The 27,085-nt window shown below is 40.1% G+C and overlaps 1 protein-coding gene across 10 annotated transcripts in view; it reads right to left on the bottom strand.

The window, feature by feature from the left end:
• The window catches only part of LOC122539382 (interleukin-15-like), a 210,967-nt gene that overhangs the window by 168,537 nt on the left and 15,345 nt on the right, over nucleotides 1-27,085 (bottom strand). For all 10 annotated transcript variants that reach the window (XR_006309061.1, XR_006309060.1, XM_043674170.1 and 7 more), the window contains exons 2-4: nucleotides 18,275-18,384; nucleotides 2,411-2,522; nucleotides 2,289-2,315 (exon numbers count right to left, since the gene is read on the bottom strand). Coding sequence is in view for 8 of the 10 variants with exons in the window: in XM_043674170.1 (XP_043530105.1) it covers nucleotides 2,289-2,315; nucleotides 2,411-2,522; nucleotides 18,275-18,384 (249 nt within the window). In the remaining 2 variants the exon portion in view is untranslated. The remainder of the gene's footprint in view (nucleotides 1-2,288; nucleotides 2,316-2,410; nucleotides 2,523-18,274; nucleotides 18,385-27,085) is intronic.

The following is a 27,085-nucleotide window of genomic DNA, read 5'->3' as shown; positions in this document are numbered from 1 at the left end:
GCCACGGGGCGGTTTGGTTGGTTGGTGCGGGTGTCTCGGAGATGTTCCCTAAAGTGCTCTGCTAGGAGGCGCCCAGTCTCCCCAATGTGGAGGAGACCGCATCGGGAGCAACGGATACAATAGATGATATTAGTGGATGTGCCAGTAAAACTTTGATGGATGTGGAAGGCTCCTTTAGGGCCTTGGATAGAGGTGAGGGAGGAGGTGTGGGCACAGGTTTTACAGTTCCTGCAGTGGCAGGGGAAAGTGCCAGGATGGGAGGGTGGGTCGTAGAGGGGTGTGGACCTGACCAGATAGTCACAGAGGGAACAGTCTTTGCGGAAGGTGGGAAGGGGTGGGGAGGGAAATATATCCCTGGTGGTGGGGTCTTTTTGGAGGTGGCGGAAATGTCGGCGGATGATTTGGTTTATGCGAAGGTTTGTAGGGTGGAAGGTGAGCACCAGGGGCATTCTGTCCTTGTTACGGTTGGAGGGGTGGGGTCTGAGGACGGAAGTGCGGGATGTGGACGAGATGCGTTGGAGGACATCTTAAACGTCGATTTCGCTGCTCGTTGGATGCTGCCTGAACTGCTGTGCTCTTCCAGCACCACTGATCTGAAAATGGTCTAATAAATGGAATTGCTTGAATTCTTCTGAGCAACTGCTGACCAGCTAATGGGGTACCTTTAGCCTTATCTCTCAGAATTGTTACGACACAGAAGGAGGAGAGTATTTAGCCATTTTTGTCGATACTGGGTGTTCAAAGAGCATTGTAACTTGGTGTTCTTCTCTTGCCTTTTCCTTAGACACTTGCACATTGTTTCCATTCAGATAATCATTTATGCCCTCTTGAATAGTTCAATTGATTCTGCCTCCATCAAACCTCCCGGCAGTATATTCCAGACCCAGACCACATATGAAAAAGCTTCTCAAATCATTTACAAAACTTTTGCTACTGACACATTTTATTCCATGAGTTATAACTTTTCTCACAAGTCTGTTGTGTGGCATTGTATCAAATGCCTTTTGGAAGTCCAAGTATACCACATCAATAGCATTACCTCTTCAAACAAAAACTCCAGCGAGATAGTCAAATGTGATTTTTCCCTTTAGAAATCCATGCTGATTCTTCATAATTAACGTACATTTTGTCATATGACTACAAATTTTATCTGAATAATTGTTTCTAGAAGCTCCCCACCCCCACTGAAGTTAAACTTTTAGATATATAACCGCTGTATTTAGGGCGGCACTATGGTTCAGTGGTTAACACTGCTGCCTCACAGCGCCAGGGACCCGGATTTGATTCCAACCTCGAGCGACTGTCTGTGTGGAGTTTGCACATTCTCCCTGTGTCTGCGTGGGTTTTCTCCGTATGCTCTGGTTTCCTCCCACAGTTCAAAAATGTGCAGGTCAGGTGAATTGACCATGCTAAATTGCCCGTAGTGTTAGGTGCACTAGTCAAGGGTACAAATGGAGAATGGGTCTGGGTGGGTTACGTTTTGGTGGATCGGTATGGACTTGTTGGACCGAAGGGCCTGTTTCCATACTGTAGGTAATCTAATCTAAAAAATCTTCACAACTTATTTGAATAAGCGCATAATGTCTGTAATCCTTCAGACCTCTGCCACCTCCTGAGGAGTCTGAGGAAGACCGAAAATTTATGGCCAGTGTCCCTTCAATTTTCAGTCTCACTTCTGCTTGGCGCTGGGTTTGGGTCAGGAACAGAAATTTTCCTAACTCAGAGATAAAAAGTTTTTTTTTACTTGATTTAATATATTGAGGGGAACGCTAAAAGCAACGGATGTTTAATCTTCAAGACACAAGCAAATAATGTTGGCCAAATCTTTACACTGAAACAATAATGTTTAGTAACCTAGACTATATTCAATTCCTCAACTGAAGACAATTAAAAAAAAATGCAAAAAGACAAAACAATATTTGCAAGATCACACAATTGTGCTTCAAAACCAACTTGGGAGGAAATCAGTAGAAAAAGTTGAAACAGAGTTAATTCTTATTAAGAAAATTGACTCATGGTAGATGAGCCCAACACGTTCGGGTAATATAATACTCTCTTTAGTCTTCATTCTCCAGCAAATTGGGCACAGATTCAACTTTACAGTTCAATTTTAAGTCCCTCATCTGTGATGAATTTTACCATGTTACTTTGACTCTTGTATAAAGGAATTTTATAATATGCTGCTAATACTGTAATCTAACAGCTAATACTTTGCAGTTGTAACAGTGGATATTAAACTAATGTTTGCCCTTTGTAATTTCTTTAATTGGAAGGAACCTCATACTCACTTCTTTATGTCTTTCCTTCACTTCTTTCTAAAGGAGATTAAAAAAATAATTTTCAGTGAAATGAAAATGTTTCTTCATAGAATGTAAAGCAAAATAATTTTAGAAATTCATCGAATACTAACTTGTATTGCTCCCACTATATTGAGCATTTCACTTAACACTGCTGAATTCTTTGGTTTGCTTGCATTATAATTGTGATCAGCATCTGCTTTTGGTAGACATGCAGCAAAATTGCTGGAAAAGCAGGAAAAAAAAACTTAAGTCAGAATGTACTGCCAACCTCCAGATTTGCTATTTTCCACACGCATGATCTATGCATTTCAAATGCCAAGTTATGATCCTGCTGAATCATTGTAATGAATAACATTAAAGATCTAGAATTGGTCTTTGTATAAACATTCAAGCTTAATTTTTCATTCCACACTATTAGAGTTTATCACTTTCAGGCATAGTTGAGCAATTATTCCTCACACTCCTGCTTCCCATCTTGGAACAATATCACAAACATTGACACATTGTGGGCACACTAAATGCTCAGTTACTCATGATTAGATCCATACATCTAAATTGCATATAGTTCAGATTTAAATTTAAAATAACATCCCCAAATATGAAAACTTCTCTAAGAAAACACCTATTACAACAATGTTAGCTGAAAGGTGATTGCAATGCATGTTTTGCACCAGGTAATTCATATTTTTTGTGTGCATTTTGATAAGGTGGTGGGACACAAAGTAGAGTGATCAAGTTTTTTTTTGACCGATGCGTCTACATGCTTTGCTTCCTTGGTCATTGCTCATAGGTTACAATTCTGTGCAACACGTGTGAAATTGCTGGACTTTAGCAGCATAGAAGCACCAGAAACAAAACGTGTTGCATATAATTATTTACCTCTGGCCTGAATTAGAAATTCTGATGAATCAAGCTGATTATAATTACAGCTTCCCTCCTCCCCCAACCTTATCAAAATGCCCAGCTAATACTGTGGGGGGGGGGATGCTGTGATGTCACTCTAAATGACATCCAACCATGTTTTGGATGGAGAGCAAATGCCCAATCAAACGACTCAACGTTCTTGACAATCATTCCAAAATCAAAATACAGCTCACGTCTACCACACAAAGACTCAGAATTCAAATGAAAATATTGTGCTTCTGATCAATTCAGGCAGAATTCCAAATATATGTGAAAATAGAAGACTGCAAAAAATGGTAGTAGTTGTTGGTTAATTAAATTCATACATTTAGGAACACCTTAACAGTTTCAGTAGAGGAAATGACATCTTCAGCAATTTTTTTTTTCTAATTTCGGGAGCCCAATTGCAAGTAATGATGTGATACAGCAAACAGAAGGATTTGTCATCCACAATGTGGTAGATCTTGAGTTGGTGACTGCAGCTCCACAAGTTATTCAGTTCACAATGCTAACGATGCTGTATAAGGAAGCAGCATTATTAGAGTGAATTGGGCTCTAAGGGTTAAATAGAGAAAACATAGAGCAGTCTCTACTTGATTTAAATTAATCAACCTTATACTAGATTAGCCTTCTGCATCCTAGGGGATAGTGTTAGCTGGAATCTATTAACAATAATTAGTGGTACCAAAATAGGTGGCACGGTGGCTAAGTGGTTAGTACAGCTGCCTCACAGCACCAGAGACCCAGGTTTGATTCCAGCCTTGGGTGACAGTGTGGAGTTTGCACATTCTCCAAGTGTCTGCGTGTGTTTCTTTCAGGTGCTCCAGTTTCCTTCCACAATCCAAAGATGTGCAGGTCAGGTGAATTGGCCATGCTAAATTGCTGATAGTGTTAGGTGCATTAGTCAGAGGGAAATGGGTCTGGGTGGGTTACTCTTTGGAGGGTCGGTGTGGACTTGATGGGCCAAATGGCCTGTTTCCACACTATAGGGAATCTAATCTAAAACAAATCCTAGAGAGGTCTTGCGGGAGAGACCAGGAGATGACAAGAGACAGATAAAAGGATGGTGATGCAAAAATAATGCCAGACTAAATGAACCTTGACTGGGTTAAGGAGTAGACATCAATGAAATTAGCCTATGACCTAGAATAAACATCTCTTTCAAATTATTTTAAGAAGCAAGATAGGTATTTAGATAATGAAATGTTTCCGCAGTAAAAATATTGCCTTTTCCTGCATTTGTTACAGTTCTTTGAGCTAGCTTTTGAATACACTCTTATTGCATATGCTTGATTAAATGATCAAAAATCTATAACCAGCACATCTGAAGCTATGAGCAGGAACCATTGGTTGGCACGACAAAACAGTATTTTTTATATTCCATCTATAGCTAGGACAGTAAGCCAATCCAAGGACAATTCAGTGTGAGTATCAGTAAATCTGAAAGAGCACTAAGTATAGGAAGTGCTAAGAGGGAGAGGTCGCTAATTAGGGCTCTGTGTTGGTAGAGTTTATACAGGAGTCATAGTTGAACCAAAAACACTGCATTGGTAGAATTTGTGCAGATACTGTAATTGAGTCGAATTCCATGTTGGTTGAATTTGCATAGAAGGCAGAGCTAAGCTGAACCAGCATTGGTAGAACTGAAAGTAACATACCAGAAGTATTTGCATTGATCTAAAGAAAAAAATTAAAATCCAGTAAAGAAAAGAGAGAATGGGTGCTATGGGTGGGAGAGACTGGGAGTTTCAAAAATAGGTTTCTAGCTGAAGAACAGTCAAAAATAATTAAGAGAATGCTGAAGAAGAATAGCTGTCAGTAGCTGAGTCAGATGATGTATAAGAACAAAAGGGGATAATGATCACCACATTTTATATTTGCAACTATTTGATGAGTTAGTGTTAATTTAGGAAAACATTGCAAGTAAGTAGTAACAACTGAGAAAGGTAAAGAGCAAGGTGAAATCAGAAAATTTACAGAAATTGATAACTGAGTATGGAAAGAAGGCAAATCCACTCCCCTGCACACAACACCAGAGAAGGTGTCACTAACCTACCCCAAATTCTAGGAGTGGTGTCAGAAATGGGATATCACAGAAGGAGAGGTTTAATTGGATTTAAATTTTCAAAACAGAGAAGCAGCAGTCTTAGATTATTGTTAAAAACATATTAAGTTACAATGGCACTGGAGTATTCCAGAATGCCATTAACAAATAGTTTAACAGAAAAGTTAGGAGCATCAGCCATGATAATTGTTTAGCTCAATGGGCTGGGTGGCTGGTTTATAACACAGGGTAATACCAAAAATATGTGTTCAATTCTTGCACTGGATGAGGTTATTATGAAGGATTTTCCTTCTCAGCCTCTCCCCTTCCTTGAACACAGTGACCCTCAGGTTAAACCACCACCAGTCACCTCTCTAACACAGCTATGCAACTTTATAATTCCATCGTAATCTGCAACTAAATACACATCCCATGTTCCAAACAGGATTCCAAATATTACCTTTGAAATTTGGCCATCCCTATTACCATCTCCACCTGGATCACTGCTTCTTCCTAAACCAACTGTCCTTCCTCATTCACCATTTACGATATATGTTAATGATATAGAAGATGGTATTAGTAATAACATTAGCAAATTTGCTGATGATACTAAGCTGGGTGGCAGGGTGAAATGTGAGGAGGATGTTAGGAGATTACAGGGTGACCTGGACGGGTTAGGTGAGTGGTCAGATGCATGGCAGATGCAGTTTAATGTGGATAAATGTATGGTTATCCACTTTGGTGGCAAGAACAGGAAGGCAGATTACTATCTAAATGGAATCAATTTAGGTAAAGGAGCAGTACAAAGAGATCTGGGTGTCCTTGTACACCAGTCAATGAAGGTAAGCATGCAGGTACAGCAGGTAGTGAAGAAGGCTAATAGCATGCTGGCCTTCATAACAAGAGGGATTGAGTATAGAAGCAAAGAGGTTCTTCTGCAGCTGTAAAGGGCTCTGGTGAGACCACAACTGGAGCACTGTGTGCAGCTCTGGTCTCCAAATTTGAGGAAAGACATCTGGCTATTGAGGGAGTGCAGCGTAGGTTCACGAGGTCAATTTGGAATGGTGGGATTACCTTACGCTGAAAGACTGGAGCCACTGGGCTTGTATACCCTTGAGTTTAGAAGACTGAGAGGGAATCTGATCGAGACATATAAGATTATTAAAGGATTGGACACTCTGGAGGCAGGAAACAGGTTTCCGCTGATGGGTGAGTGCCGAACCAGAGGACACAGCTTAAAAATACGGGGTAGACCATTTAGGACAGAGATGAGGAGAAACTTCTTCACCCAGAGAGTGGTGGCTGTGTGGAATGCTCTGCCCCAGAGGGCAGTGGAGGCCCAGTCACTGGATTCATTTAAGAAAGAATTGGATAGCGCTCTCAAGGATAGTGGAATCAAGGGTCATAGAGATAAGGCAGAAACAGGATACTGATTAAGGATGATCAGCCATGATCATATTGAATGGTGGTGCAGGCTTGAAGGGCAGAATGGCCTACTCCTGCACCTATTGTCTCTTGTCTATTTACCCAAGACTTGCTGTTAAACATTGCAGGCAACAAACTTGCCTGGCTTGACTACACTGAATTCCCTTCAAATTTTCTGCTGCATGAATTGAACCCTATGACCATAAGACATAGGAGCAAAAGTAAGCCATTCAGCCCATCGAGTCTGCTGCTGGTGAGCTAGACTTTTCTAGATTATGGAGTCCTATATTATTGTTCATCAGCCAGCTCTTTTTGCAAACAGTCAATATTGTAAATTTATTATATAAGTTACGACAGAACTAAAGCCTCATTCTGCAATGTAGGCATGCAAGTTCTAAAACAGACTTCTCAATAATTATCAGGAGAAAATTAGGTGCTAAAAACATAAAGGAGTAAGAAAAGGGCATACTGTCCTATGAACATACACTTTCAAGCAATTAGTTAATGGTTGATCATCTACCACATTATCTTTCAATGAGATCATCTCTCCTTCTAAACAATATGGGTCCATTTCAGAGAACTTCCATATCCTTCCAGGAACCAATTTTGTAAGCTTTTGTTACACCTGCTCCAAGACAAGTATATCCTTCCTAATATAAGAAAACTAACTACATGTAGTACTGCAGACATAGTCTAGCCAACAACCTATGTAATTGTGGCAAGACTTTATTGATTGTCTGTCACCTGAAACCCTTGTGATAAATTCTAAAACATATTTCTGACCAAGATGTTGACTTTGTACTTCAGCAAAACAAATCATAGAAATAAGTGAGCTTCTGAAGGATTTACAACAAGGGAAAACCTCATTCCTATCCAGAAGCAACTAACAGAATGAGTCCATTGTGTTTTCCACAGAAATGAGCTGAAAATATCCTCTGCAGGAATACTACTCTTCGAGTCTTCTCAGTTAAAAAACAATTGGCATTCAAAATGAAAGTGAGACAGTTAGTTTGCTTCAATGCTAACTGACAATGACTAGGTGCTACTGGAAAGTGAAGGCTAATGGTTGTTGAAACTTATTGGCTTGCCTTTTCTGACAATAAGATCTTGTTCTGACAAGCATGTTTCTTGAAAGAATGAACAGTGATTTTATGCTTCTTATCAGAGGCCTGGATCTGAATGCCAATGGTGTAATCATCCTTCAAGGTAAAGTAATATTAGTAAATTGTGCATTATTCTTAGTTATCCTCAAGATTAGGTCTTTCTAATTTTTTAAAAATAAGCTGATCTATATTTTTGCATATAAAAGTATGATGTAAAACCTGTATTGCAGCGATAAGAAACACCATTGCTGAGGATTATCTAGAAGTCCCAAACAGTAGTGGGGATGTAAGAGAAGGCATTAAAAAAGAAAGCAAAAGATACAGGCAATAAGGGTACAAGTGTAACCATGGGTGACTCTAATTTATTTGCACATTGGACAAACCAAACTAGAAAAGGTATTATGGAGCAGGGCTTTCTAGAGTGTGATAGAATTCTTCATTAAGGTGAAGTGTGAAGTAGTAGAATCTAAAACTAAGGTTCTGAATCTAAATAAATGGGAATTAAGAGGTTATGAGGCACAATTTGGAAAGGATGGATTTGGGAACTTTACTGAAGGAGTTGATGATGGATAAGCAATGTTCATGCATACAGCAGATGTGCAGAAATTATTCATTTACCTCCAGCACAAAAATAAAAGAGGAAAGGTGGCTCAACCATGGTTTACAAAAGAAGCTCAGTTCAAATTAGATCCAGTGTAAGATAAATTAGATCAGTACTGGATCCAAAGAGGAGACATGTAAAATTGCGAGAAAAAAACCCAGCATGCCTAAGGATTGGGAGCATTTAGAATTTAGCAAGCTAGGAGGGAAAAAATACAGTACAACAGTCAAATTGCAGTAAAACATAAAACATGGCCATAAAAGCTTGTATAAATACAGATGAAAGAATATACTTGCTATAGAGGGAATGCAGTGGATGTTCACTCAGCTAATATCAGAGATGGCAGGACAATCCTGTAAGGATAGATTAGTTCAACTAACCTATATTCACTACAGTTTAGATGGGTGAGGGCATCGGATTGAAATGTATAATTCTACAAATTCTAATAGGGCTGGATGCAGAGTGATATTATCGTGGTTGTGGAGTCTGGAAACAGGAGACACAGTCTCAGGATATATGATTGATCATTTAGGTCTGAAACAATTCTTCACTAAAAGACAGTGAAAACCAATATATGTTCAAGTCAGGACTGTGTATCAGAACTTGCAGGTGGTAGAGTTCCCATAATCTGCTGCCCATATCCTTTTTAAAGGTAGTGAATGTGGATTTGGAAGGTACTGTCAAAAGATGTAAGGATGACTTCCTCCAGTATGTTTGTAGATAATGCACAATACTGCCACTGTGCTTTGGTGGTGGAGGGAGAGCATGTTTAAAAGTAGTAGATAGGCTCAAGTCAAATGGGCTGCTTTGTTCAGAGTGGTGCTGAGCTTTTGAGATCATTCAATCTGCACTCATCCAAGCAAGTAGAGAATATACCATTACACTATTGACTTGTGCATTGTAGATGGTGGACAAGCTTTGGGGAATCAGGAGTTAAGTTACTCATCACAGAAATTCTAGCCTCTGACCCAGCTCTTGAAGCCACAGAACTTACATGTCTGATCCAGTTCAGTTTATGGCAACCCCTAGAGTTTTGATTGTTGGGGATTCAGCCATGGTAGGTCCATTGAAATGTTAAGGGGGGATGGTTAGATTCACTTTTGTTGGAAATACTCAATGCTTGATGCTTGTGTGATGCAAATGCTACCTGTCATTTAGCACCCAAATGTTGACCATGCATTTCTGCACATGGATATGGTTTGTTTCTTTTTCCAAGGAACTACGAGCAGTGCGGACCATTGTAAATCTGCTGCATTGATGCAGAGATAATTAGCTGTCAATAATCACAACCGCTATTCTTCATGCTCATTAAAACTCCAATGGGTAGACAGTGATCCAATTAGTGACTCCAATTTAGCTCGGGCTCAATGACACCACAGTTACTCAAGAAATGCCTTAAGTTCCAAGACATTTGCTTTAGCCTCCCCTCTGCAGTTCACCTGTTTTGTCTATGCTTGGACCAAGGCTCTAACGAGGTCAGGAGCTAACGTAGAACACCAATTGAACATCAGTGAGCAGTTATTACTGAGCATAGCACTATCAAAGACCTCCTCTATCACTCTTTCTACCGTGCAATGGCCATCATCAGAACTTCCTTGTTCTTGTACTCTGCAATCTATTTATAAAGCCCAGGAACACAAATGCCTTTTTAACCACTGTCCTATTGCCTTAAACACACATATCTGCCCTGCATTCCTTTGGAATTATATCTTTCAGTTCAATTATCTCTTCTCATTTTCTCTGCCAAAGATTTATCACTAATCTTTTGCCATTTCTCAGATCATCATCATGTGCCCATCCATTACAAGAACCTGTGGATATCCTCAATTATTATCCTCAAAATGTACTGTATTTGGAAGTCTGTGCCTCTGGAAAACTTTGAAATGTTTGCACCCAAATCTAGACCATTAAAGGTATCAAGAAAGGCAGTGTTTCTGAGAAACCACACAACATACCGTCCTCCAGTCCAAAAAAAGTTAAGCACGATTCTCTACTTGTCAATTAACCTATTTCATATCCATGTTGCCACTGTTCCTTTTACTTCATAGGTGTCAAGTTTGCATATTATGTGACACTTTGTCAGTGTCTTCTGGAAGTCCATGTACATATCAATCACGCTACGCTAAGCAGCCCATTCCATGACCTCAACAAATGTTCAAAAAAATTAGTTAAACACACTTCACCTTCCACAAATCTAAATTGACTCTCCTTAACAAATTCATGTTTGTCCATTCATAAATTCCATCTCAGTTCATTTCCAAAAGCTTCTCCATCACCAAGGTCTTAATGTCCGGGTTTAGTCTTCAGGCCAGTTTTGAACACAGTAAAGCCAATTGCAACTCTCTAATTTTAGAACATAAAACATAGAACAGTACAGTACAGGCCCTTCCGCCACAATGTTGTGCCGAGCATTTATCTTAATCTAAGATCAACCTAACCTACGCACCCCTCAATTTACTGCCATCCATGTGCTTGTCCAGCAGTCGCTTAAATGTCCCTAATGTCTCTGACTCTATTACCACCGCTGGCAGTGCATTCCACGCACCCACCACTCTCTGCAAAAAGAGCCAACCTCTAACATCTCTCCATACTTTCCTTCAATCACCTTACAATTATTATCCCTTGTGACAGCCATTTTCACCCTGGAAAGAAGTCTCTGGCTATCTATTCTATCTATGCCTCTCATTACTTTGTATACCTCTATCAAGTCACCTCTCTTCCTTCTTCTCTCCAGTGTGAAAAGCCTGAGCTCACTCAACCTTTATGCATTCCAATGCAGGCAGCAACCTGGTAAATCTCCTCTGCAATCTCTCTAAAACATCTACATTATTCTTATAATGAGTTGACCAGAACTGGACACAATATTCCACGTGTGGTCTAACCAGGGTTTTACAGAGCTGCAGCAAAAGCTTGCAGCTCTTAAACTCAATCCCCCCGTTAATGAAAGCCAAAACACCATACGCCTTCTTAACAACCTACCAATTTGCGTGGCAACTTTCAGGGATCTGTCTACGTGAACCCCAACATCCCACTGTTCCTCCACACTGCCAAGAATATTCTGCATTCAAATTTGACCTTCCAAAACGAATCACTTTGCACTTATCCAGATTGAAGTCCATTTGCCACTTGTCAGCCCAGCTCTACATCCTGTCAATGTCTTGTTGTAGATTAGAGTAGTGCTGAAAAAGCAAAGCAGGCCAGGCAGCATCCGATGAGCAGGAAAATCGACATTTCGGGCCAAAGTCCTTCATCAGGAATGAATCTGGGAGCCACAGGGGTGGAGAGGCAAATGGGAGGGGTTGGGGCTGGGGAGAAGGTAACTGAGAGTGCAATAGGTGAATAGAGGTGGGGGTAAAGGTGATAGGTTGGAGATGAGGGTGGAGTGGATAGGTGGGAAGGAAGATTAACAGGTAAGACAGTTCATGGGGACTGTGCTGACCTGAAAGTTTGGAACTGAGGTAAGGTGGGGGAAGGGGAAATGAGAAAACTGGTGAAGTCCACACTGATGCCAAGGGGTTGAAGGGTTCTGAGGCGGAAGATGAGGTGCACTTCCTCCAGGCGTCAGGTGGTGAGGGAGTAGCAAAGATGGCAGCCCAGGACCTGCATGTCCTCGCAGAGTGGGAGAGTGACTTGAAATGTTCAGCCACAGTGCGGTGGGGTTGATTGGTGCAGGTGTCCCGGAGATGTTCTCTGAAGTGCTCTGTGAGTAGACGTCCAGTCTCTCCAATGTAGAGGAGACTGCATCGGGAGCAATGGATACAATAAATGACACGTGTAGAAGTGCAGGTGAAGCTTTGATAGATGTGGAAGGCTCCTTTGGGGTCGACATTTCCGCAACCTACAAACAGACCCTACCACCAGGTATATATTTCCCTCCCCACCCCTATCTGCTTTCCATAAAGACTATTCCCTCTGTGACTACCTAGTCAGGTCCATGCCCCTTAACAATCCACCCTCCCCTCCCGGCACCTTCCTCTGCCACCTCAGGAATTGTGAAACCTGCACCCACACCTCCCCCCTCACCTCCATCCAAGACCCCAGTATCCCATACCTCCTAATTTGCTGAATGAGCCTACCGTGACATTATCAAATGCCTTACTCAAATCCATATACACCACATCCACTGCTCGACATTCGTCAACTTGTCTCGTCGCATCCTCAAAGAACTCAATAAGGCTTCTGAGGCATGACCTGTCCCTCACAAAGCCATGCTGACTATCTTTAATCAAAATATATTTTTCCAAATAGTCATAAATCCTACCTCTCAGAATCCTTTCGAGTACCTTGCTTACCACAGACATAAGACTGACTGGTCTGTAATTCCCAGTGATTTCCCTATTCCCTTTCTTGAACAGAAAAACAACATTCGCCTATAAACAATCACCACATATTACTCCCATGGAGAGTGAGGATGCAAAGATCATTGCTAGAGGCACAGCAATCTCATTTCTCGCTTCCCGTAGTAACCGTAGATATATCTGGTCAAGCCCTGGGGACTTAGCGATTTTGATGCTTCACAGAATTTCCAGCACATTCACTTCCTTAATATCAATCTATTCAAGCCTATTAACCTGGTCCACAGTGTTCTCACTATCACCAAGGTCCCTCTATCTCCTGAATACTCTAGCAAAAAACTCATCTAGGGTCTTTACCTTACCATTCCTTGCCTGTTTCAGTGGGACAAAGTTATGCTACATTCTCAACAATTGCTCCTTGAACAGCATCCACGTTTGTGCATTTCCTGTAGAACAATTGTTCCCAATTTATATTCCATAGCTCCTATCAAATAGCAATAAAATTTCCCCTCCACCAATTAAATACCTTCTCATACGGTCTGTTCCTACCCCTCTCATGGTTATGGTAAAGGTGAGGCAGTTGTGGTCACTGTCACCAAAATGCTCTCCCATTGAGAGCTCTGACACAAAAGGGTTCAGAAAAGATTTACAAGGATGTTGCCAGGGTTGGAGGATCTGAGCTACAGGGAGAGGCTGAACAGGCTGGGGCTGTTTTCCCTGGAGCATCGGAGACTGAGGGATGACCTTACAGAGGTTTACAAAATTATGAGGGGCATGGATAGGGTAAATAGGCAAAGTCTTTTCCCTGGGGTCGGGGAGTCCAGAACTAGAGGGCATAGGTTTAGGGTGAGAGGGGAAAGATATAAAAGAGACCTAAGGGGCAACCTTTTCACGCAGAGGGTGGTACGTGTATGGAATGAGCTGCCAGAGGATGTGGTAGAGGCTGGTACAATTGCAACATTTAAGAGGAATTTGGATGGGTGTATGAATAGGAAGGGTTTGGAGGGATATGGGTCGGGTCTGGCAGGTGGGACTAGATTGGGTTGGGATATCTGGTCGGCATGGACAGGTTGGACCAAAGGGTCTGTTTCCATGCTGTACATCTCTATGACTCTATGACCTGGCCTGGCTCATTGCCTAGCACCAAATTCAATATGGCCGCCTCCATTGTTGGCCTATCTACAAATTGGGTCAGGACTCCTGCCTGGACACACCTGACAAAATCAGCTCCATCCAAACCATCTGCACTAAAGGAGCTTCCAATCAATATTGGGGGAAGTTGAAGTCACCCATAACAACAACTTTGTTACATCTGCACCTTTCTAAGATCTGATATCCAACCTGTTCTTCAATCTCTCTGCGGCTATTGGGGGGTCTATAGAAAGTACCCCATAAAGTGACTGCTCCTTTCCTGTTACTGACCTCCACCCATACTGACTCAGTAGACAAACCCTCCTCAACAATCTCCTGTTCTGCAGCTGTGATGCTCTCTTGAATTAACAATGCTACTCCCACTCCTCTTTTACCCACCCCTCCCTGTTCTTTTTAAAAGATCTAAACCGTGGAACATCAAGCAACATTTCCTGCCCCTGTGAAATCCATGTCTCCGTTATGGCCACAATATCATAGTTGCAAGCACTGATCCATACCCTAAGTTCATCACTCTTATTCCTGACACTCTTTGCATTGAAACAGGACACTTTAACGCATCCCTTTGCCCTAACAATGTGTATCCATTCTAATAGACTCTTCGTATTCTATTTCTGCCCATTGAATAACTATCCTCTCCTCTAATTTATAGCTCTGGTTCTCATCCCCCTGCCAAACTAAGTTTAAACCCTCCAAAAATGCTCTGGCAAATCTCCCGCCAAGGACATCGGTGCCCCTCCAGTTTAAGTGCAACCCGTCCTTCCTGTACAGGTCCCACCTTCTCCAGAAGGTACCCCAATGATCTACGTATCTGAAGTCCTTCCTAGTTTTCTTGCACCAGTACCAATACCTGAGGCAGATTACAAGATTATGGCTAATCCTCAGCAATTGCCACTCACTTGTTTTCCAAATCCTTGGTTCCATCTCAGGGATCTTGGGGAGCAAGTTAATAGTTCCTTGAAAGTGGAGTCACAGGTAGAATGGGAAATGAAAAAGTTGTTTGATACTCTTGCCTTTATTGGTCAGTGCATTGAGTAGAGGCGTTGGGAGGTCTTATTGTGGATGTATATGACATTGGTTAGATCACTTTTGGTCTCCCTACAATAGGAAAAATGTAAAACTTTAAAGGAATCAGAAAATATTTACAAGGATGTTTCTGAATTGGAGGGTTTGAGCTGTACGGAGAGGCAGGATAGGCTGGGGCTATTTTCACTGGAAGTGTCAGAAGTTGAGGGGTGACCTTATAGAGGTTTATAAAACCATGAGGGGCACAGATAAAGTGAATGGCATAGATATTTTCCCTAGAGTTGGGGAGTTCAAAACTAAAAGGGCATAATTTTAAGGTGAGGAAAAAAATTTAAAAGGGACCTGATGGACAACTTTTTCCATACAGTGGGTGGTTCTTATGTAGATGAATTGCTAGAGGAAGTGATATCTGGTCGGCATGGACAGGTTGGACCAAAGGGTACACTTACAGTTACAACATTTAAAAGACACTTGGACAGGTACATGGATAGGAAAGGTTTAGAGGGATATGGGCCAAATGCAGGCAAATGTGACTAGTTTAGTTTGGGGTACATGGTCAACACAGAAAAATTGGACCAAAGGGACTGTTTCCTTACTCTATAACTCAAAGACTAATTGCTGTAAAATGTGAAATTTCCAGACAAATGGATTCCCTTCACATGTTAGGACTGAACTGCCTTGCGTTATCTGCAGTGGGATGACTCTAAGAACAACACTTGGTGTTTTGAGTCTTCAGATAGTTGTTGATGACACAAGGATAGGTAGGGAAGCACGTTGTAAGAGGACACAAACTGCCAAATTTTCAACACTGAGACAGAAACTACAAATTAGACCATTTTCTAATTTTGCAATCCAGCATCTGCCTAGCAGCATCTGCTGATGTTATTTTCATTGCGGGGTGACAGGGACAGGTTGGATTCATTGGCTGAGATAGACAGATTTTTGAACTACAAGTGAGTCCATGTTAAGGAGGTGGTGCAATCAAGGAAGTGCAGTCTTGTGTCTTTGTGCTTTAATCAACAAGACTAAAACAATACATAGAACAACACAGTCGCACAGAAATTCTTAAAGACAGTAACAGTGTGGGATAAACATTGCAAGCATAGGGTTTGGTGGTTAAGAAGAATAAACTGAGAAAGATTCTTCATAACTCAAGCATGCTTTGAACCATCCAATGTTACAAACAGGTCAGCTGATGTTACTGAATGGTGGAGCTGGATTAAGCACTGAAATGGCCTGCTCTGATTCCTGTTTTCAATATCGTTAATTGTCGATGTGCAATTGTGCAACAATTGTGGACATTCAAACAATGCAACCTTGTACCAGTGATCTCATCATAATTTAATGACTGAACATCCATTTCTTCAAAAAGCCTTTCACATCCCTTTTTTAAAATCTAAAATCAGACAAAAATATAAATACAGGACAACACATTCCTCACCATAATATACTGAATAATGTCAGGTTACCACACTGAAAGAGTGTCCAGTTTTGCTGCCTTCTGCCAACATGCGCGCCACAACTTTGCATGTTTGCAAAACAGTATAGTTGCTTCACAGTCCAGCAGCAATTTTAACAACTAGATCTTCTAAACTTCAGAGCAAGTATCTTTTACTGAACACTTGGTTCTGAAGGGATTACCAATTTCTTGCATGCAGTGACATTCTCCAAAAACTAATAATAATTTCAAATAATATTTTTAGGTTTTTTTGGTGATTTATTACTTTAAACCACAACACATAACTTTTTGCCTTTTAATTTCAGCACAACTGTCAAAGTACACTTCACAGGTATACTCTACATTGTCCTTTAAATAGACATTCAATTCCCCCAGAATCATTCCAAATACATAATTAGCTCCCAAGTGTTTAATCCACTCTTTTCCTTTCCTAGTCTGGAAACATTTAACCTTTTTATATTTGTTCATGGGATGCGAGTGTCATTGGTTGGACAGCCATTTATAGCCCATCCCTAATTGCCATGAGTCTAGAGTCACCAGACAAGGACAGCAGATTTCCTTCTCGAAAAGAAAATTAGTGAACCAAAAGGGTTTTTATGACAATTGACAGAAGTTACATGGTTGTCATTAGACTAGTTTTTTGCTGAATTCAAATTTCATCATCCACCATGGGGTAAATTGAACTCATTCCCTCAAAATCTTATCCTGGGTTTCTGGATTGCCAATCCAATGATATTACCACTTTGCCACTGTCTCTACTAGAGGAGGAGAGGATATCTCTAGGGATATTTTTCACAATGCAGATTTTCCTACAGTTAGACAAATCTTCTAGCCTCATTTTAACAATTCACAAATTTGATCTTTCTAATCTCAGTGTTAACTGAGATAGTGAACTGCGCTATCTTTAATCAGTAGTTACACTTTTTCTTCTGGATCACCCGCCAGATTAAATTTTCTGTAATGTTTAGTGATTTTTAGAAAAGCCAGCATCTCAACATTACAATAGTTTCTTCCATACTGTTCCCATCATAAAGCCCAGTACCATGGCAATATATATCACATGGGCCTTATATCCAGGCTGCAATGCAGAATAGTTTAAGGGCTGGAAATGTGTTGCTGGAAAAGCGCAGCAGGTCAGGCAGCATCCAGGGAACAGGAGAATCGACGTTACGGGCATAAGCCCTTCTTCAGGCTTATGCCCGAAACGTCGATTCTCCTGTTCCCTGGATGCTGCCTGACCTGCTGCGCTTTTCCAGCAACACACTTCCAGCTCTGATCTCCAGCATCTGCAGACCTCACTTTCTCCTCAAAGAATAGTTTAAGGCTCCAGCTTTCTTTGATTTTCAAAGTAAGTTGACAGATTAAAGCACAACTGTTTATAACCAGATATTCTCTACATCTTTCTAGGAGTTTGGAAATGTGTAATCTATGTGTAACCATTTGTAGCACATGGGCCATTGTCTAATCGTGTAAATTTCTTGGATATTTTTCAATTCTTTTAACATTCAAAACAGTTTGGACCTCATTTAATCTCTAACAATCAAATCACCCAAACTGTTATGAACATGTTCCCCTTTATTCTACCATATGTTAATGACACAGTCCCCCCCAAAATAAAACATCATACAAAAACTTTCTGATTGCAACACTATCTCAAAGTAACCATCTTGGACTTCAATAAAATGTAATATTATATCGGAAAACTGTACCTATTCCTGATCTATCGATTGTGCTTGCTACTGCAAAGACATGTCACATTATTGATTGTAACTGAGGTTTGTTTCCTGGGATAAGTAAAGTTGAAATTCTCGCACATAGAACAGGATTGCAATATATCACCAGTTAACTTTCAGAACAGAGATGAACAAATAATTAATAACTGCAACATGTTAAGCAATGCATTTTACTACATCTATAAGCATATTATTACATACTTAATTATGATAGCTATCTCTAAATAAAACATTACCATAATAAGAGCAGAGAAATCCCAGTCTCAGTGTTTATGAATGTGAAAATATGGCAGTCCAGACTCAGATGGAGGTAACAGTAGAAACAAACTCGTTTCACTTGCCTTCTCTGCAAAGAGAAATAAAAAAACGTTTTAAAAAAAAACTCATGGTTCCCTTCCTGACCAGAACAAAATCCACAGTGCCATTGAAAATTAAACATATTACTCTCATCAGTAGTGACTGGTATTTATATGAAGGGGAGCTGTCTCATCAAAAACAAAGAACATTGGTAATAATGATCAGCACACTTCAAAAATTGTCTGAAACTCTGTGTTACTTACAGGCTTGACTTGGAACTATGTCATCGCTCCTTCACTGTCAAGATCCTGGAACTCCTTTCCTAACTGCATTGTGGGTGTCTTTACACCCAAGGAACTGTAGTACTTCAAAAAAGGCAGCTCACTAACACTTTCTCAAGGTCAATTAGGGATGCAAACTAAATGCTGGCCTAACCAACTATGCCCATATCCTATGAACAAATTAAAAGAAAAGACATACCTTCAGAAGAACACAAGTTACATTTCAAAATGTCAAAATTATTTTTTAAAAGTAGACATTCTTTGCTGCTGCTTTGCTAGTTGATGTAGAGGCCTAACAACAATCCTTAAATTTAAAAAAAACTAAAGGCTCCTATGAAAACATCATGAAAAGACATAGCTGCACTCATTTTCCCACCCACTCCTAGGCATTCAATGCCTTCTTTCTACAGTACTGTCTCTTTCCAAAAAGGCTTTATTTTACATGCACACACATACACAAAGTTTTACTTTAGAGGGGCTACTAGATTTTCAAAACGCACAATCCACACTGTTAAGTGCTGGCAGCTCCCCATTCCAATTTAAAAGAAGCCCTGACAATGATGATGGCTCAGACCTCTCCAAACTGCCATTAAGCAGGCAGTGCAATCATTCAGCCCACCATCTGCCAGATGTCTTTTTCAAATCAAAATTGCTTCAGCATATTCTCCAAATTGCCACAAACAATATTAATGCAACAAAACACAGAATGCTGGAGAAACTCAACTGGCAGAATATGTGGAAAGAGAAATAGAGTTAATAATTCAAGACTGGCATGACTCCTCTTCAGAAATGCACAATACTATGAAATGCTGCAGGTTACAGTATGAAAACATAATATAGGCAAGTGTGTTTCAAATTAAGAATTCCCAACTTGCTTGTACTTTCTTGTATTGAGATTATAGCACGGTCAATGATTGGTATAAAACAATTAGTGAAACTTATTACTCAAAAGAGGATTCAACCTATAGAAGTTAATTCAAGTCGACAGATCAATGGGTCATGATGGAAACATAAAAGATTCCTTAGGAGTTTAGAGAAGAAATAGAGGGAACTCCAACTATAATTTTCTGAAATTGTACATAAAGAAATATTGTACAAGATGAATAATTGCAGCCTTCTTCAAAAGGAAAATTGCTAAGGAGTTGGAGAAACAGAACTTCCACCAAGCCCAGTCAAATAGTCTTTTTTTTAAATGCAGATTATTTTTGCATTTGTTGTTTTCAGCACAGATTCCAGCATCTACAGTAATTTGCTCCTAGATTATGTTCTATCATTTAATCAAAGAAAAGCACTGTAATTAATGCAGATTAAGATACACTTGATAAGATGTTACACATGAAATGGCATGTGGTATTAAGAGGAAGGTGCCCACGTGGTTGGAGATTGGAAAGCAAAAGAGGGATATAGATATTTTAGCAAAGTGGCAGATGATTGTGAAGTACAGTTCAGATCAGAAAACTGTGAGGCAACACAATTACAAGAAAGAATTTCAGACAATGTCCACCTGAAATGAAAATAGTATATAAACATGCATTTTAAACTTAAAAATAAAGTTAGACTACATTTCTCAGAATACTGTGTATATCTCCCAGTTTTTATTTTACAAGGTCAAAATTGCAGTAGAATGTCAATTCCTGTCTAAAATAACAATTAATCGCAGATTGCCTTTACTTTTTATTATTTTAAAGGGCAGGGTTCCACTTAAGGAGGTAATCTTATGTTTAATTGGCATTAAACTTCTCTCCTTACAATCAACTTATTGTGAATGATACCAGATAAGGCAACATCTACAGATAGTAAAGAAAATTGAGTCTAGTGCATGTTACAGACTAAATATGCCCATAAAAGTTTTCTTTCCCCAATGGCTCCAAAATACACAAAGAACTTGAATAAAAAGTTACATTGATTTCAGCTATATATTTGCAGCATTTGGCATTTTAAGATTTCAATATGCCTTTTTGTTTAGTCTGTGCTGCTATTTGTCCCTGACTTGTCTATACTCTAGATAATTTCTAAACAACTGGAGCTGGTGGCCTCTTGGCTACCACCAGGTTCATTTCAATTTTCTTAAAGCCGCACTGGCCTCCAAGATCCATGACAAGCAGCAACTTCAGGAAACAGAAGTCAGCGCCATGATCAGTATGCCGACACCAATCACCATGTGGGTATCTTAGAGCAGTTCCATGCACAGCTGTTCAGCTTAGAGGGAGTAATGACTACCACTGCACCACTGCAGCCTTCTTTCCTCATTTTCTAATCGCACACAAATTCACTGCCTAAAGGCCCTCTGAAATTCCAAATCTATTTTTTGGAATACATTACAGAAGTCACATGAGTTAAAGAATTCTAAAAGGTTGGTCAAACATGATATCCTCTTTTGTAATACAATTGAACTATTATTGTATTTTTCATTTCTACATGTTTTTGCATTATATCTTTGAATAAAGACTCCATTACTTTCCTTATTATAGATGTTTGAACATATAGCTATTTCTTACTCCTGGACTTGTTCTATCTCACTTTATAAAAAAATAGAAATAACTTGAGCTGTCATCCAATCCTCTGAAATCATAACATGTGCTAATTTTTGCTGAATAAATATAATCATTTTTCTCTTTCCTTGCATCTTCTAATCTATGTAAATATAATTCAGGGGATTTATTATCTTTGGGGGGTTAGCTTGTTTATCAAATATCTCCCCTGCCAATACATTTTTAATGTCATATCATCCCTGTCACCCTGATAACAACTGAAGGAAAATTAATATTATTAAATTATTAAAATTAATACTATTGTCATTTTGTTGTCATTGTCCATGAAAGTTATTGTGTGCTTTCCTTGATGGCCCAGTTCCAAATGTTCAGTTTATCTGTGTCTGTAGAATGCTTTACTATTTAACTTCATTTCCCACAATTAATTAATGAAATGGTTATCCTTTTTTATTTCTCTTCTAAATCACTTTCCATTCTTTAGTTATGTTTTTCCCCCCATTGTTCATGTGTTTAATAAATGCCTTTTTCATTAGTTTTATCTCTCCTTGTACAGTTATACCCATCCACATTGGTCAATAATGCATCAGCAGAATTTTTTTTCATGAAGTCTGTTGGTCACCATTTAAAATGTTTTCCTATTTTTTTCTGTTTACTTCTTGGCCCAAATTAGTTTCCATTATTCCATTCTCATTCAAAAATGAAATTCTTTCCCCTAATCCATTATTTTGGTCTTTGTTTCACTTATGTATTTTGTAAATCATTATTCTAGGTTTATGGTGATGTGATTGCTCTTGCTTGAAAAGTTCTTTTACATTGATTTCTCCCAGGTGCTGTGCTCCATTTATTACTAGAACCAATATAATTCCTTTCTACATAATGGTTAAGAAAGAAATCCTGCTCACACTGCAAAAACTCAATTTCCTTAATGTTACCTTTCTCCCCAGCTAATTATTTAAGAGTAGTTAAAATCTCCCATTATTATTACTCAATGATCTTGAGTCATTTCACAAATTTGCTCACATTTTTCTCCCTCCATCTGCACAACCATCTAGGAATGATCAATCCTTTGTATTCTATTTCAATCCACATGGGTTCTGGTTTTTATTAGTTAAGTCCCTTTTTACTATTACCATTATGTTGTCTCTAAGTAGTAGAGCTCGATCAAACACCACCCACCCTTTTTCCTTCCATATCATTATTGTATATGATATAACCTGCAACATTCAGATAACAATGCTGTTCTTCTTGTTTCAGTTAGTTGGTCTCAACTAGGCTACACAAAAGAAAAGGCTGCAAGCAGTCTCAGCTCCCTTACAATAGCAAGAGCTAAAACAAAAGTTTTTTTACTCCAAACTGGGCTGTAACATTCCTGTATTTGAAGTATGTTAGAATCATAAATTAGAAATTAATTCAATAATTCATCCTTTTAGCTGGTACTGACAACATAATTCAAACACACTGAAATGTTCATTGATGGCAGCTAAACAAGTACCATTGTCCATCTGGGAAATCCTATGTCACTGGTCATGGGTTCCGTGAATTCTTGCTTGGCTGATGAGTCCCAATCCTTGAGCCACAACCCTGACCACACACTTGGTAGTTGTATCTGGGAGGTGGACTTTGTCCTAGACTTTGGGATTATTTGCATTCCTTTCTCCATTCCTTTTCTGTGCTTCCTCTTGCCGAATGCGTGTTCTCAAAGAATTGTATCAGTAAATTGAATGAGCAGCTCATGGTAAAAATAAAAGATTTCATCATTCACAATCTTGTGAGAGACAAAAATATTAATTTAAATCCTGAGGACAGAATTAATAGCAATATTATTTCATCCTGCATATGTAGCTGCAATCATGAATGCCTTTTACTTCTTCCAATGTAGACTATCTTTTGCAACACTTCAAATAGCTCAGAATAACTCTATAGATGCCATTGATGGCTCAATGAAATGGATTTGCTACTTTAAAATGTTAGTTTCAAAGGCATGGTTTACATCAGTTAAATGTCTTACTAAGCAGACATTTTTGTTATTGATGGTCAGATTATCTGAAATGAAGGAGTTATTTAATGGTTCAGAATTAAAAGTAACTCACTTTTGAAGGTAGCTGTGGAAAATTTGCAAAAGGAATGTATTTTACACATCTATGCAAGATTTACTACTTACAAAGAAGAAATGCTTTTCACCCGAGCAGAGAGATTGCTCAAGATAATGTTAACAATTATATGGATACAAATTAGAACATGCTAATAAGAAGCATTCTTGATTGATCTTAAATCTGATACTTCACAATTTATAATGGTGCGCGCTGGTTCAGCTAATCCTATGGCAGAATCCTTCTGTGATTGAATATCGGCAAGGTCCAACCTAAAGCAGGCATTGACAATGCAGAATTGAAAGTGCTCCAGAATGGGGTCTTCTCTCTTTTACTGTAAGCTGTGAGAATGCTGTTGTTGCCCTTGTGCTAGTAGATATGCTAAAATCACAGAATAATTTCTTGCTTATTTTGAAATTCACAAGCTTTGTCCAATTTTGTCTGATCAGTCGAGCATGTACGTAGAATATAACAGCACAGTACCAGCCCTTTGGATCTGTGAATCCAATCTGAAGCCTATCTAACCTTCACTATTCCATTCTCATCCATATGCCTATCCAATGGCCATTTAAATGCCCGCACAGTTGGCGAGTCTACAACTGTTGCAGGCAGTGTGTTCCACGCTCCTACTACTGAGTCAAGAAACTACCTCTGACATCTGTCCAAACTATCACCCCTCAATTTGAAGCTATGGCCCCTTGTGTTAGCCATCACCATCCGAGGAAAAAAGGATCTCACTGTCCACCCAATCTAACCCAATGATTATCTCATACATCTCAATTAAGTCACCTCTCAACGTTCTTCTGTCTAACTAAAACAGCCTCAAGTCCCTCAACCTGTCCTCATAAGGCCTTCTCTGCATACAAGGCAACATCCTAGTGAATCAAACCCTTACCAAAGCTTCCACATCCTTCGTATAATGCGGTGACCAAACCTGCATGCAATACTCCAAGTGCGGCCACACCAGAGTTTTGTACAGCTGCAGCATGAAAAGCAATGTACAGGCCTTACTATTAGTATTCTGGATTTTTTTTAATCTGCAGGCAAAATGTCTGTGCACAAATTTGAATGTTCATGCACCATGGACAAGTCTGGGTTTTGACAGTCTCAATAATACTGAGATTGGCTCATGCTTATTTCAACAGTGGATTTGGTCGAACCTGATTAATAACGTTTCTGCCAGGGTATATACAAATGTTTTTGCATTCTGCTGGGCTTGATTGTGTGGCTGTTAAAACCAATCTTCATATTCTATTCTGTGTTTGCTTCTTTTGAATATGCACTGTCATCTTAAGGTTCAATAGAATTCACTACAGGCAAACCCATTTCACCGAGCCATCAATGGTATCTATTGTTACGTTGCTGCTATTTCTGAGCTATATTCTACATTGAAATAAGAACTGAAAAGAGAGCTGTACTAATCACAAATTTTGAGTTTATTGGTTAAGTTGGAAAAGGGCAGTTAAGAGGCTAAATGGTTTGTAAGGGGCTATGGCAGAGTGCTAGTAATCCAGAAACTCAGGCTAATGTTCTGTGGACATGCATTAAAATCTTAACATGAAAGATTGTCCACATTTTTAAATTCCAGATTTTTATTACTTAAAAATCACAACACTGGGTTATATATCAAAATCTTCTGTCAGAAATGCAAAGCTTGTTTGTTTCATAAAAAAGAAGGAACAAAGTGGGAAACTGCATGTGATTGACACTCTGAGGTTGTAGCATTAGTCAGGTGCATGTTAACTGGGTTCACTTTAATATAGTATATGTGCTGAGCAAAGTAAAGCTTTGTGGCTTAAATTTTCCACTCACTGACCGACTGAATTATGATTTGCACTGGCCTACTTCCAACTAACAGGTCTTCTGTGGAATAGAGCAGTCAGAGGAGTGGGGGAAAGTAAAACAATCCTATTTTCACAGTAGTCAGTTGTCATCATGTGAAATTTAATGGCCCAGTTGCTATCAAAAGGTAAATATGTAAATAAGTGCAAGATTAGGATGCCAGGCAAGTAGGGTATAGGGCAAATGGGTAGGGGTAGAGTTCTAAGGGGAGGGGGATGGGGATAGGGGCAGGTAAATGGGAGTCCTTTTTTGGTAGGTTGGATTGGAAAGGAAATATCAAATCTGGCAGGAACAAAGAGGTTGGTGATATCAGATCCCGAGGAAGTGCAGAGCTGAGATGGGATCCAGTGGTGGGGGAAGGTAAAGATTGGGTCTATGAGCAGGGTGGAGGAAGTGGTGAGGGTGCGGTCAGGTCAGAGGCCTGACAGATCTGGCAGCAGGGTTGGGGGGATTCAGTGTGGGCATGAAAAACTGGGAGCACGGTGTTCCAGAGGTGGAGAAAGGGGGAATGGTGGGGTGCTCACATGGGGGTGGTGTCAGGTCTACCAGCTGGGGAATGGGGCTCAAGTCCAGCAGCAGCAGCAGAGGAGTCGGGTTCCAGCAGTGAGGGGGTTTGCGACTGGTGCAGGTGAGGGGTTGAGGTGACAGGTCATGATCTAGTAGAGATGTAGTTCAGATATTAGACCTAGGCTGAGAGGCCAGCTAGGTATTTAATCAGAGTTGAGAAGGTGGTGCTGGAAAAGCACAGTAGGTCAAGCAGCATCCGAGGAACAGGAGAATCAACGTTTCGGGCATAAGCCCTTCATCATTCCCGATGAAGGGCTTATGCCCGAAATGTCAATTCACCTGTTCCTCAGATGCTGCCTGACCTGCTGCGCTTTTCCAGCAACACGTTTTTCAGCTCTGATCTCCAGCAACTGCAGTCCTCACTTTCTCCTAGTTTTTTTTCATAAAGTGAACTCCCGTTCACTGTTATGCAATTCTCATCCCCAACACTAGGTGTCACAGTGCGCAGAGGACTGGACTCCGCGTCGGCATCACATGGTCACTCAGCTCATGCGTTTTCTCGTGAAGAGCTTTGTGAAAGGCATTGTAAATGTTTGTGCTAGTGGACTTGGAAAAGCATTGTGAAAATATCCCTGCAGCCTGAGATCAAGAAACTGGGAGCAATCTGTTAATTTAAAAACTGAAAGAGTTGAAATAAGAGCGGAATTTCACTGGAATTGACGAACAGTAAAAAGGACAATGTTGAGAAACTGTTTGAAACTTGGTTTTGTTGCTTGTCTTAACAGCTTTTTTCTCTCGCTCTACTTCTTTGACAAATGTTTACAAGTTGAAGAATATTTGTAGACTCATGTGAATCTGTTTCAGTCACTAATCACTATGGTAACCAACTGCAAAAAAGCAAACACCACAGGCACTTGGATGCGGTCAGTCAGCTGCTCAGGGTGGTCCAAGTCAGGAAGCTCTGCACATAGTAGGTGTCACATTGTTACTTTTGGTGCATGTGTGCAGATGTCCTGAGGAGGTGAATAGGCTGTGCAGAAGAGATTCAGGGTTAGTCAGGGTCAGACGTCAGCAAGGATGAGAGCGAGTGGGGAAGGTCATAAAGTCATAGAGATGTACAGCATGGAAACAGACCCTTCGGTCCAACACGTCCACACCGACCAGATATCCCAACCCAATCTAGTCCCATCTGCCAGCACCCGGCCCATATCCCTCCAAACCCTTCCTATTCATATACCCTTCCAAATGCCTCTCGAATGTTGCAATCGTACCAGCCTCCACCACATCCTCTGGCAGCTCATTCCATATGCGTACCACCCTCTGCGTGAAAAAAGTTGCCCCTTAGGGATCTTTTATATCTTTCCCCTCTCACCCTAAACCTATGCCCTCTGATTCTGGACTCCCTGACCCCAGGGAAAAGACTTTGCCTATTTACCCTATCCATGCCCCTCATAATTTTGTAAACCTCTGTAAGGTCACCCCTCAGCCTCCGATGCTCCAGGGAAAACAGCCCCAGCCTGTTCAGCCTCTCCTTGTAG

Source organism: Chiloscyllium plagiosum, chromosome 32, assembly GCF_004010195.1.
Source record: "Chiloscyllium plagiosum isolate BGI_BamShark_2017 chromosome 32, ASM401019v2, whole genome shotgun sequence".
Taxonomy (NCBI): Eukaryota; Metazoa; Chordata; class Chondrichthyes; order Orectolobiformes; family Hemiscylliidae; genus Chiloscyllium; species Chiloscyllium plagiosum.
The sequence above is the reverse complement of the archived record's forward strand: the minus strand, read 5'-3'. Positions and strand labels throughout refer to the sequence as shown.